Source organism: Taudactylus pleione, unplaced genomic scaffold, assembly GCF_031769625.1.
Source record: "Taudactylus pleione unplaced genomic scaffold, aTauple2 ptg000778l, whole genome shotgun sequence".
NCBI lineage: Eukaryota > Metazoa > Chordata > Amphibia > Anura > Myobatrachidae > Taudactylus > Taudactylus pleione.
Window position 1 is genome coordinate 1,262,452 of NW_028285180.1, and position 14,124 is coordinate 1,276,575.

General features: G+C 49.3%; 1 protein-coding gene across 1 annotated transcript in view; it reads right to left on the reverse strand.

Moving 5' to 3' along the window:
• Positions 1-14,124, reverse strand: part of LOC148475113 (serine/threonine-protein kinase PAK 6-like) — a 57,442-nt gene that overhangs the window by 21,897 nt on the left and 21,421 nt on the right. The window contains exons 3-5 of the mRNA XM_088457718.1: positions 10,752-11,216; positions 3,589-3,722; positions 2,659-2,785 (exon numbers count right to left, since the gene is read on the reverse strand). Coding sequence (XP_088313844.1) covers positions 2,659-2,785; positions 3,589-3,722; positions 10,752-11,216 — 726 coding nt within the window. The remainder of the gene's footprint in view (positions 1-2,658; positions 2,786-3,588; positions 3,723-10,751; positions 11,217-14,124) is intronic.

A 14,124-nucleotide genomic window follows, 5' to 3' on the forward strand; every position in this document is an offset into this window, starting at 1 on the left:
GGCGGCCGTACGGTCTACGACCGCACGGCTGCCTCGATGCTTGTCCAGTGCGCATGCGCACGAGGGAGCCGGCTCCTTCGTGCGCATGCGTGAGACCCGCTACGACCGATAGCGCCGGTTGTAGCGGGTCTCTTTCCAAAGGGGGCGAGCTGTCGATGTTGATTGACAGCTCGCCCCGTTTGGAAGGCGGGCCGGGAGGGTGGCAGCCCAAACGGAGGCGTTCCCATGGGAATGCCTGCCGTTTGGGGGAGGCCCCACTGACATGACTAGTGATGTCAGTGGAGAGCTTCCGGCTCTGACAGAGCCAGAAGCTCTCCGAGGCTTATGACAAGTGAGACCCTACCCTAGGGTCTCGTCGTAAGCCCCGATGGTCGCGATGGTCTATGACCATCGCGACCATCACCCTAGCGGTCGTTAGAGCTGTGGGTGTAAACCCACAGCCTAATGACCGAAACAGAGGCGGCCGATCAGGATGCAAGCGGCCGCCCAGTTTCTGAGCGACCGCTTGCATCCTCCGACCGCCTCTGAATCAGGCCCTCAGTGTCTGTAGAGGCCGGGAATGGAACTGGCCATACTCCACCATGTCGAAGGTCGACACCATGGAGCCCAGTAACTGCATTGCCGAGTGAATCGACACCCGGCGACTGTGCAGGCAGCTACGAACCTGCTGCTACAGCGTGGTTGTTTTGTCCCTGGTCAAGAAAATCCTCTGTTGTTGAGAATCCAACAATGCCCCAAGATGTAGCATCCTCTGTGAGGGCATGAGCAAGGTCTTCTTCCAGTTGATCAACCAACCGTGGCTTTGTAGCACTGTTATTGTCAGCTGTAGATGCTGAAGTAGTAATTCCGGAGACCTGGCTAGAAATAGTAGGTCGTCCAGGTAGGGCAACAGACGGACCCCCTGCAGCTGCAGTTGGGCCGCCATCACTGCCATAAGTTTTACAGTCAGACAGCGCTAGCAACAGACACATACAATGCCAGGAAAACCTGCACTATACTGCACGATTATCAACTAACTAGACCTTGTGTCTAGTAGGAATTGTGATACATACACCGACCTGCTTGGAGGAGGGGTATGTAGGGTGACCCAGGCTCCGCAGCTCCCTGTGAGACTAGCATTTTATGCACATTAAAATGGCCGCCGGAGGACTCACAGGGGGTTTGCCTGAGGGAGAGCTGCCTGCAACCGCCAAACCGCTGTGGAGAGTTGCGCAGTGCAGCGGGGGAGGCTCCGGCTGTGCCATACAGGGAGGGCCAGACCCGCTCCCCTGGCGTGCTATTAGACCCTGGGATGCCACAATGTCCACACGTTGTTGCCCCCTATCCCTGGTGGTCTAGTGACAGCGCCTGGTGCCACACGCAGCCTCTTCCCAGGGACCCCTCAGCCCTGGGAAGTAAATGAACTGTGTTATCAACGGGCGTCCGCAGTCCTGGGCGCCTGGGGGCTTTTGCTAGTCAAAACCCCCAGACACTCGCCGCGATCCCTAGCGCAGAGCCAGCGTCTCGGCGCCGGCGGGGTGTCGGAGTGGCAGGATGGGCGTACGCTGGACAGCCCATGCTGACCACTCTGCAGTAAAAAACAACTATTTTCTGGGCTGTCAACGCAGCCCCTCTTGAAGTGACCTGACGAAACTGAGGTGCCTTGGCCTGGGGGCGGGGTATAGGAGAGGAGCACGGTGCATCCTGGGAGCACAAATTTAACTATTGAGGTGCTCGACGACTGACGTCATCAACCTATACCCCCAAGGTCTCCTGTGGAGCCCTATGGACCCTGCAGTAGAAAAAATGTTTTAAACCCTGATCTTATAATTTAAACTTGAAATAACATTTTATATATTGTCCTCTTATCTTATTAGTGCACCCGCAAAAAACAGCCTGGGGAGAACCCAGGCTCTCAGCTTCACATGACAGGAGCCTTCCTGGTGCTGACTGTGCTTATGTGACATGCAGGACAGAGTCTATGACAGGTCCACATGTAACCTAACGTAGGCTAAGGAATATTTATATTATCTGTTCAATTATTTTGCTTTGTAACTGGTGAGTTCTGAATATTGGTCGTGTTGAAATATATATATATATATATATATATATATATTACACATACACACACACACACACACACACACAGTATATATATGTTTCATGTTGCAGATCACACAAAAACAAGGCTTACTGTATGGCCAAAACACAGACAAAACCATGTACAATTAAAGCATCCCTGTAGAATAGTGTACTGTGGGTTAGATGTGCCAAGCCTTCTAAATAGTGGAGAAGAGGACAAGTGGAGATGTTGCTCCTAGCAACCAATCAGCTATTAGCTATCATTTTATAGAATGTACTTGATAAATGCTAGCTAAAAGCTGATTGGCTGTTATGGGCACCCTGTCTAGTCTTTAGAAGGCTTGATACATCCCACCCTATGTACCTTAATGATCCTTCACAAAAAAATGTATTTAATTTTATTGAGTGATAATGTTTTGAATGCTGCAAATAGCATAGAAATGAATGAAAGCAAAGCTTGGCAGATAAGCGCACGCTCAGGTCCATTCATTTACAACATTTTTAATATCAGCATGCAGGTTAATTTAGCAGGGTATGAGAACGTACATTACGCACTATAAAATAATAATAATCCTAAAGCTGATTGTGAACACTCACCCGCCCGTCTAGTGTGAGAAGGATAGAGTCACTCTTGATGTCTCTGTGAATCACACCCTGGGAGTGCAGGTACTCCAGAGCTTGCAGCACAGACTTACAGACAGTAGCAATTTGCTCCTCGTTCAGTCTGAAATAAAAAGCAAAGACCTAAGGTTACATTTGGTGAAGACAAAAGGACATTCTAGTGAAGAAAATTAAAGGGACATGTTCTATATTGCAGGATACTAGTGACAAGATTCAAAGTAGATTTCAGTAACCTACTTTACAGATGCCTACAAAAGCTGCACACATTCATTTGCTCATGGTGAACCTATGTGCATAGAAAGTACACAAACGATTGTCAATGTTGTAGCATAACATATAGATTACTATGCCTGACTTGCCTACTGGTGGTTTCTGTGAACAAAATACAAACATACTATGGCTAGAGACAATGGCGTAATAGGGTAGCAGAGCGCCCTGTGCCAGTCTCATCCCCTAAACCCATGACATCATGCCTAGGGGTGGGGCCGCTGGCTCTGGGAAGCAGAGCCATAGGCAGGTGCCGCGGAGCAGCGACGATGACGCCACCCGCGAATGGCACAGGCCACACACCCCTAGTTACGGCTCTGGCTAGAGAAGGTGAATATATATAGGTGAGCCCCAGGTTAAATTAATTCCTGCAATAAAAGAGAAAGTAAATATTGATATAATAATCCTGTAAGGCCTAATATAGCATGACGAAGGAGAGGGATTTGTAATAAAATACAGACATTTATAGCAAGTATGAACCATGCTGTAAGTTACATGCTGTACGTTACCTGTTTTTACTTCATAAACTGATTTACAGCTCACTGAAACAAGCCAGAGCTCGATGTTGTAATATTTATTTTATTTGTTTGTCATAGGATTTGTAACCTTGATATTCTCTGTATATGACGTTCCACACACCTGGTTTGTGATACGATATCAGTCAGAGCACCTCCTTGTACATATTCCATCATAACCCACAGTTCTTCCCCTACCAAGTAGCTCTTATACATCTCCACCACATTGGTATGCTGGTAATCCCTCATGATCACAACCTGCATAACAGACAGAACAAGGTTGCGTGAATAGTCATCAGCCAATTACAGTTCAATATACAGCGCCAACTGACACAAGATGATGACATTGATAATATTGACAATTATTGGCAATAACTACATGGAGTTCATTTAAGAAGCACAAACTATCCACTGTGTTGTGTAAAATCAGCTCTGGTCCCGCCATGTTCATTGATTTGCACAATAGCACCTAGATTTACACCAAAGGTTTGCAAAGCATATTTGCCTACTCTCCAGAATGTCCAGGAGACTCTCAGAAGTCGTGAGAGCTTTCCCAGATTTCAAAGAGTATAGACCAGAGCAATGTGGAAGTTAGTGCAATCTATAGTATACAATATTAGAAGTAGACATCAACAATAAGATTATTGTGCAAATATGCAGTCTAACACAGTGGCAGATGTAAATAAAAATATGAGATATGGTAAGAACTTACCCTTGTTATCTCTATTTCTACGAAGTCCATAGGGTTCCACAGGATACCTTGGGTATAGGTGATGACGTCAGTCTTCAGGCACCACAGAGTTAAAGTTTTCAGCCTCCCAGGATGCATCTGGGTCCCTCTCCTATACCCCGCCTCCGGGCCAAGGCATCTCAGTTACGTCCCAAGCCATAGGCCGGAGGAGGAGAAGAAAGAGAGAAGAAAAAATCTGGACACTCACAAGAATCACATTCTCACCATAGGGAGACGGAAAAACCGGTGACCAGAATAAAGCCCATCTGCAGTACAGGTGCGACAGGGCGGGAGTCCTGTGGAACCCTATGGACTTCGTAGAAATAGAGATAACAAGGGTAAGTTCTTACCATATCTCATATTTTCTACTTCAGGGTCCATAGGGTATCCACAGGATACCTTGGGGATGTCCCAAAGCAGTATCCTTTAAGGGTGGGGACGCTCCTGTGCTGAGAGGAGAATCAGACGCCCGAAGGAAGCATCCTGAGAGGCAAAGGTGTCAAAAGTGTAATACCTCACAAAGGTATGGACAGAAGACTATGTAGCAGCCTTGCAGATCTGAACTGCAGAGGCACCACGTCTAGCTGCCCACGAAGGACCCACAGACCTAGTGGAATGAGCCCTCACCAAGGAGGGAACTGGAAGACCTTCATGAAGATAAGCTTCTGAAATTGCCATACGAATCCAGCCTGCCAAAGTCTACTTTGAAGCAGGCCAACCCTTTTTACGGAAGCCATAGAGGACAAACAAGGCGTCCGACTTCCTAAAAGAAGAAGTGCGGTCAACATAAATTCTCAATGCCCGCACAACATCCCAAGTGGCGTCACCCACTGAAAGTCCAGGTGAATTGAAAGCCGGCACAACAATTTCTTCATTGATGTGAAAACTGGATACCACTTCGGGAAGGAATCCCAGACGAGTGCGAAGCACCGCCCTATTCCTATGAAAAATCAGAAAAGGGGGTCTACAAGAGAGAACCCCTAAATCCGAAACCCTTCTGGCCGAGGCAATGGCCAGAAGGAATATGGTTTTAGCTGTAAGCCATTTAAAGTCCACTGAGTCCAGTGGTTCAAACAGCGGTCCCTGGAGAACTCTCAGGACCACAACCCAATTCCAAGGCACCACCGGTGGAACAAAAGGTGGCTGAATGCGAAGAACACCTCGCATAAAGGTGTGCACATCAGAGAGCGCAGCAATCCTACGATGAAACCAGACTGACAGGGCAGACACCTGCACTTTCAGAGAAGCCAGGCGAAGCCCATGATCCAGTCCAGCCTGTAGGAAAGCCAACACCCTAGACAGGTGGAACTCCCTAAGGGAATACCCTCTAGGTCTACACCACCGGAAGAAAGTATGCCACACACAATGGTAGATTCTTGCCGAGGAAGGTTTACGAGCTCTTAGTATGGTTTGCACCACGGAGCCAGAAAAACCCTCTGGACCTTAGCATGACCATTTCAACAGCCACACCGAGTCAGGTCCGGGTGAAGACAAGGACCCTGTGACAGCAGATTCGGTCGTAATGGTAACCTCAGAGGAACGTCTACTGACAGACTCTGGAGGTCGGAGAACCAGTGCCGTCTGGGCCACTCGGGAGCTATCAACAGTAGCGTACCTCCTTCTTGATTTGAATTTCCGTATTACCCGCGGAAGAAGGGAAAACGGAGGGAAAAGGTAGGCAAACTGGAACGTCTACTAGACGGACAGGGCATACACCAGAGACGCCTTTTCGTCTCTTGTTCGAGACCCGTACACCGGCAACTTGTTGTTGTGCCGGGACGCCATGAGGTCTATCTCTGGAAGACCCCACTTGTCCACCAGACTCTGAAAGACGTCCTGGTGTAAAGACCACTCTCCCGGATGCACGTCCTGCCTGCTGAGAAAATCTGCTTCCCAGTTGAGGACTCCCGGGATGAACACTGCTGATAATGCTGGGAGATTGCGCTCCGCCCAGACCAGAATACGGAACACTTCTGCGAGTGCTGCCCGACTTTGGGTTTCTCCTTGCTGGTTTAAATAGGCCACCGTGGAAACTGGGCATATTCCACCATGTCGAATACTGACACCATTGAGCCCAATAACCTCATTGCCGAGTGTATCGACACTCGACGACACTGCAGACAACTGCGCACCCTCAACTACAAAGCAAGGATCTTTTCCTCCGTCACAAAGATCCACTGCTGCCTGGAGTTCAATAAGGCCCCGAGGTGCAGGATCCTCTGAGACGGGGTGAGAGTGGACCTCTGCCAGTTTGTCAACCAGCCGGGACGTTGCAGTACCGCAATCGTCAGATCCAGTTGGTGAAAAAGAAGCTCTGGAGACCCCGCTATCAACAGGAGGTCGTCCAGATAAGGCAACAGTCGGACTCCCTGCGTCCGCAGGAGAGCCGCCATGACCGCCATGACCTTGGTGAATACCCGTGGAGCAGTCACCAGGCCAAAAGGCAGTGCCCGGAACTGTAAATGTTCGTTGCAGACTGCCAATCTGAGGAACTGCTGATGGCGCAAAAGAATAGGGACATGCAGGTAAGCGTCCTGGATGTCCAATGACACCATGTAGTCCCCAGGTTCCAGTGCCAGAATAATGGGCCGCAGGGTCTCCATCCGAAACAGAGGCACCCTCAAGGACTTGTTGAGGGCCTTTAGGTTTAGTATTGAACAGTAAGACCCATTGGGTTTCCGCACCAAAAATAGAATGGAATAGAAACCCAGGCCCCTCTGGGAAATTGGAACATGCACTGAAACTCCAGCCTGGAGCATAGTGTGCAAAACCTTCCGCAGTTCCGTGGCTTTGCTCCGGTCTAGCGGAAGGCCTGTGGTAAAGAACCGGGATGGAGGCCTGTGCCGAAAGGAGAGTGCATACCCGTGAGAGACCACCTCCTGAACCCAAGTGTCTGTCGTAGTCCTCGACCAGCACTGGGCGAACTGAAGCAGGTGCCCCCCACTTTGGGGTCCCCCAAAGGGAGGCCTGGACCGTCAGGCCGCAGGTTTGTTATCTGACCTAGGAGCCGGACGTCTGGTACTCCAGACCTGTTTCTTGGGCTTGGACAATTTCTTGGCCCCAGCCTGCCGTGGAAAGGACTGTACTTTAGGCCTACCTTGGGCCCTGTGAGGCCAAAAGGACGACCCACCAGCACTAGAAGGAATCGTAGCAGACGGAAGACATGCAGATTTTGCTGCTGCCAACGCAGCTACTATTTTGTCCAGATCTGGACCAAACAGTACCTGTCCAGACCTTCTAATCCCTTTTTGGAATCCGCGTCCGCTTTCCAAGAACGCAACCATAAGGTGCGACGAGCAGCCACGGCTGCAGAGGAGATCCTAGAGGTGAGCATACAAATATCTAAGGCCGCTTCATTAATGTAAGTGGCCGAGTCTCGGAGATTGCCCACCAACTCGGTCTGTTCAGCCGAACAGTCAGAGTCCAAAGACGCCTCCAAATTATCCGCCCAGCGCTCCATAGCTCTGGCTACCCAACACACGGCCAGAGCCGGTCTGGATGCTTCCCTGCAAGGGAATAAACGGATTTGAGGCAGATCTCCACTTTGCGGTCAGTGACATTCTTCAAGGATGACATCGAAGGCATAGGCAACGTGGCACTTTTGACTAGGCGTGTGACATGTGAATCCACTTGCGTAGGGGATTCCCACTTAGAAAAATAATTGACCGCAAACGGATAAGCCACGGCTAAGCGCCTCTGGGGCTGAAACCGTTTACCTGGATTTTTCCATGCCTCCTCTAAATGATCCACTAATTGATCAGAAAGAGGGAACACCTTAGCCTCACCCTTAATATCCTTAAAAAGGCATATATGGATGTGGCCACCGAAGGATCAATATCCTCAATAACTAAAGCCGAGCGGACCGCTCGAATAAGACCAGGGATATACACCTTGGACTTAGCGTCCGGCTCTTTGGTACGGAGAGGTTCTTGGTCAAATAGATCCAGAATCTCCCCATCATCTGACGTCTCATCGTCATCCCCATAAGGAGCAGATAAAGACGCCACCGGCCGTTTATGAGGCCGCAACACAGACTCCCCCTGTAAAACATCGGACAAATGCTGAACCGATGTAGTTAGAGTATTAACCCACGCAGGCTCCGGAGAAACCTGGGAAGGGACAGGGAGACTGTGGGGTACCATCAATTGTCTCGGGAACTCCCGCATGGGTGACGACACCACTGACTGCTGGGACAAACCCGTCTGGGTAAACGCAGGTGGCGGAGCTAGCTGGCCCACAAGGGTTGTAAGCGCCTTAGCGAAACAAACCCAGGGAGGTTCCTGTACCGGGACCGTGACCATAATCGGCCGTGACAGTGCCAGGCACTGGGGACATAACCCCTCCAAGCATTACCCTCCCCCTCCGCTATTGGTACCTTACATTTAGTACACATGAGCTGGAGAGGAAATTCAGTCTCAGACATGATGGTAAGTATGTGACACTCACACCTATACGTATTGGTATAGTGTGAATAACACCCTGCACACCGCGCACCGCAAGGGCTTTGAGCAGAGCAAGATCAGGGACAGTAATAAAGCTGACAGTAGAAAGTGAAAGTACAGACAGCAGGCTAGCAGTTCAGTCACATACAATGCAGAAGAAACAAATCCCTGCACTATTAGCGCTGGTTCTCAACTACTCAGACCCTCAGGCTGGTAGGACTCAGCGCTGCATACACTGACCTGTGACAAACAGAGGAGAGGTATGCTGGGAGACCCAGACCGCAATGCCACCGCTCACAGGCTTCCAGCAGCGTTCACCATGCTTCAAAGATGGCCACCGAGGAGCAGAAGATGAAGGAGGCCGGCCTGGGGGAGGAGCGCTGACACACTATGGCCAATCAGACAGAGCAGAGAGGCTGTGTGCAGCAGGGGAGGCGCCGGCTGTGAGACAGGGAAAGCGCGCTCCGCTGGCATGCATTTAACCCCTGGGACGCCGCAGCGCATGCCGCTCAGCAGCGGCCCGCTGTCCCAGGGGGTAGTGGAAGCGCAGGTTGATCGCCTGGCTCCACGCTGCAGCCAGTCCCCAGGGAGCCCCCTGCCTGGGGACTCAGGACCATGTGACCAGCGGGGACCCACCGCGGGACCCCGCTGCTTACCTGCTATCCCCTGGGATCCGGCCATGGTCCAAGGCATCTGGGGGCACCGCTAGCCGTGACCCCAGATGTCTACCAGCATCCCCGGATCAGTACCGGCGTTCTGGTACCGGCGGGGTGTAGGGGAGACGTCATGGACGTCAGTACTGACTGTCCATGCTGTACTCCCAGATGTGCAGCCAGCGCTGCCTTTAAAAGAAACTTCAGGGGCTCTTCATAGCCCCCCTCTGCATAGTGCCTCCGACTCTGGCCAGGCACCGACGAAACTGAGATGCCTTGGCCCGGGGTATAGGAGAGGGACCCAGATGCATCCTGGGAGGCTGAAAACTTTAACTCTGTGGTGCCTGAAGACTGACGTCATCACCTATACCCAAGGTATCCTGTGGATACCCTATGGACCCTGAAGTAGAAATGGTGAATTTATTCACATAATACACAATAAAAGATGGGTCTCATGCTGAAGAAACATCATGGGAATAACAAATATATAATATACAATACAAATAGTCACGACAATAATAAATGATAATAAAAAATGGGTATTTCGAAAATCAGTAAGTCCAAGCAATAAAAAAGGTGTACATGTATCTCAGAATTTGGTTAAATTGAAGAAAATACACTGGAGGAGATTGTAGCCTAATCAGCAGGTAGGTAAATGCCGTATGTGGTGTCCAATTGGTTGCAAAACCCTTTACACAAGTGGTGTCCCTTGGTGTCCAGACAATACTTGCAGCTTAGTGCGATCCACTCAGGGGTTCCTATTATTCATGTGTCCTTTCGGGGGGGGTGAGATGTTAAGATAGACGGCTCACTCGACAATGTTCCTGGTAATCCAATGTGTGCTATTGAAAAAGAATCCGGGTTCTATGTGCAGTGAGTGTCTAACGCGTTTCCCTGAATCCTACAGCTTTGTCAGAGGCGAAATGCTTTTAGCCCCTGACAAAGCTGTAGGATACAGTGAAACGCATTGGCCACTCACTGCACATAGAACCCGGATAATAGGAACCCCTACACATTTCAGCATGCCCTGTCACAGTTTTGCTATTTGACCATTCTAAAACTGTTGCAAGGCATGCTGGGATGTGTGGTTCAACAACAGCTGGAGGGACGCGTATTGCCCACCCCTGCTATAGAAGGACAGTACAGAGATGGAGGCCTTTGAGTCTCATCCTGCTCTTTTAATCAGACCCTTACCCAGCAAAGCACCTTTATAGGTGCACTGTGAGCAATGTAGTAGAAAGACACACACAAAAGTGCCACATGTAATAAAAACAAACATTCTCACCATTAATTTAGATCCCAGTCAAACACCATTAAAAAATCATTATGAACATATGCTTCATTCCTGAGCTGTTTGGTCAAAATAGATACTAAAACAGCTATTTCATGACTTTGGTTACCAAGGCTACAGAAATAAGGCTTATGTAATATAACTGCAATATTATGGATGTGCGGAACTTACCTCATTAAACAAAAGTTCTCTCCGCTGCTGCTTTCTGAGATCCATCATTTTTACTGCCACCTGGCGCCCACTGTGCTTCTCCCTAGCAATGCAAACCACTCCAGTAGATCCTTCTCCTATCTTGAGATAATCCTCTAACAGCAAACGTGGGTCTCCCTTATCTACCACCATCCGAAGTGCCGTCTTGAACTGCTCATGAGTTACCACCGCTGTACCCGGATTACCCAGTTGGTTTTTGTTGAAAAAGTCCTGACATAAATGAAGATTGGTGGAGCTAGTCTGGATAGGACGGCTACGAGGTGATCCTGCTGGAGAAGGTCTGCAGGGCCGGAGGGGAGATGAACGCTCTGATGGGGTCTCTGATAGTACCCTGCTAAAGTCAGGAGATAAATGTTCAGGTGGAAGAGAGGCTGCTTTGGTCAAAACTCCCCGTGTAGATGTGGTGCGGTGCTGGAATCCCTGGGTCTAGGAAGAGACACAAGGACAATATAATCAGTGGATGTCATCTGAAACAGATTTTTATTTTAGGAATGTGTTTATTAAAAAGCAAAGTGGTCTAATATGGTGAAATTGAAGGGTTACTAAATTAGGAATTTCAGATATAATTCATGAAGGTAAAAATCTACTGTTTAGTGTCATCATGTTGATATATCGATGCAGTCAGTATTTAAACTAGGGATGTGCAGGCTCGGATAGGTTCGAGTTTGCACGTGGTGTTCGGATTTTTCCCTCCAAAAAAACGGAACTCAGAAAGAGGCAAAACGTCATCTTGCATGGACGAACATCATCATTCCTGGACAAAAGTCCTATCCGAGCCTGCACATCCCTAATTTAAACCCTTCTCCATTACAGACAGCTTAACCACCTCCTACATCAGGGGTCTTCAAACTTGGCCCTCCAGATGCTGTGGAACTACACATCCCAGCATGCACTGCACATAGTTTTAGCATGCTGTTATATCAAAAAGGTGGCAGTGCATGCTGGGATGTGTAGTTCCACAGCAGCTGGAGGGCCAAGTTTGAAGACCCCTGTCCTACATCGTTAGGAGTGTCCAAGTGGGACCTGATACAGATCCCCAATCCACGCATGGGCTGATAGATTCTGAGTTGGGAGCAAAGCAAAAAAAGAGCAAATAACTTTACACCTTGGAAAAACCATATTGCACTGATGGTGGGAAGAAGTAAAATGTACAGAGAGATTTAGATATGAGAGGACCGTGTCCACACTCAGATCTACATTGCAGTGTAAACATAATACTGTCCAGCCAGGGCCGGATTAAGGTTTGAGAAGGCCCTAGGGCAACAACTTTGTGGGGGCCCCAATCAATATAATTGTATATATTTATATATATATACACACACACACACACACACACACACATATATTTATATACTTACACACACACACACATATAAATACAGTCACACACACAGAAAAACATATATATACACCACATATGCATGTGTCACACATACTGTACATTACACACAAACATAAATACATACATACACACACACTTACCTTGCACTATCTGCACTGCATGTTGTGGATGGGGAGGGGACCTGGCAGGAAGGCACCATGTTATTAAGCTCCGCCCCCCTCACGGCTTTGGCCACGATTTGTGGGTCAATCGGAAAGGGGCGGAGCCAAATTACACAATTGTAATGGAAATGCATCATACTGGCTCCGCCTCCAGCCGATTGACCCACGAGGTGGGCGGGGCTTAATAACAGTGCCGGTTCTTGTGCAGCTGCTTCTGCTGTGTGGGGGCCCCGGGACGACCGCCCCTGTCGCTCCCCCTATAATCCGGCCCTGTGTCCAGCATTTCTGAACTACATGCAATAGAAGCCAGTATTTAAAAATAAATGTATTTGCAGCCATGCATTGCATAAATTATACTATAATTGTGGACAGTCTTATTTGCAATAAGCTACAAAAAGCAGCCTACCACCATGTAGTAAAAAGTAATCTCCTTACCTCCCAACATCCTGTAGTTTAAATTCGGGACTCTGGTCCTGATTCAGACCCGTTCGCACGCAGCCATCAGCAGCCAAAGTATGCAAATCCTGCGATCGCTAGCCCGAGATTAGCATGCCCACTATGTCTTGCCGTGCGATCACGGAATGTATTTAGACGCTCACCAGCCTGACACAAGACGCCCACTTTCCCTTCATAACACACGTCATCTCCAGGAAGTGTATTAACAATCAGTAACATCGGACCCATACGCAGCACTTGTGGCTGACCATACCTACCGCAAGCACTGCGAGTGCTACGGAGTTCAGCCATGTGACATGTATGCCAACGATGCGCCTTAATTATTCACTCCCCTGAAACGGCATTCAGACACTCCTGCGTTTGCACCACCACACCTCCGTTCCCATCGACTACCCCCTGTCACCACCCACAAATGGCACTTTCTGTCACTCATGCTTGCGGAGCGTCTATGTACAGGGTGCAAAAGCTTCCCAATCGCATGGACTGGTTCGCGCACACGCACTGCGTCTTATACACATGCACAGATTGCAAACATCGCCAGACTACGTGTGAACGCAGCCTAGCGAACGGTCTGAATCAGGCCCTCTGTGTACTAGGGATGGGCATCGGAAGCCGATGGTTAGCAACCATCGATGTTTCTGATTCGATGGAAGTACTTTTTTCATCAAATACCAAAAATTCGATGGTTGCCAGCCATCAGATGCAGCTTTCCGATACCCATCCAATGGCTGGCTATGAAGGGGAGAGCACACACCACTGCTCTGCATAGCAGGGCAGCAGAAGAATAGCTGCCGGGCGCATGTAGAGGGAGCCTGGGGACAGTCTAGCATCTCGGAGAGTGCTGGGAATGCCCCCACAGTGACGTGGGTGGGGGTGCTATGAGGCCCTGCCCCATTCCCACAGAATCCGGCCCCATTTTGGATGGAAGACTAACCATCGTGATGGTTATACTATCGAATTGTTGCAATGCGATGGCTAGTTGCCATCGTATGATTTGATGTTTTAAGCCCGGCAACTATTCAATGCTGGGCTTCCGATGTCCATCCCTACTGCATATGCGGCCGAAAAGGGGGCGTAGACTCACTGGAAGTGGCACTCCCCCATTTTCACAACTCCAGTACTCCCCCATTTTCCGTGACCAGCACCTGGATATGTTGGGCTGGCCCCGGGATTTCATCGCACTGTGAACAGAAGCTACACAGAGCAGCTGTGAGGCTCCCCTCATCCACCGGGACACTGCACTCCGCGGGTGGGACAGTCCGGCTGAGAGCAGGACAGTGGGGAGGCATGCATAAACAGGCATACTGGTGTTGAGACACATTTATCTTTGGACCACCTCTGAACTCTAAATTAAAGGGAACTTATTCTACACCTC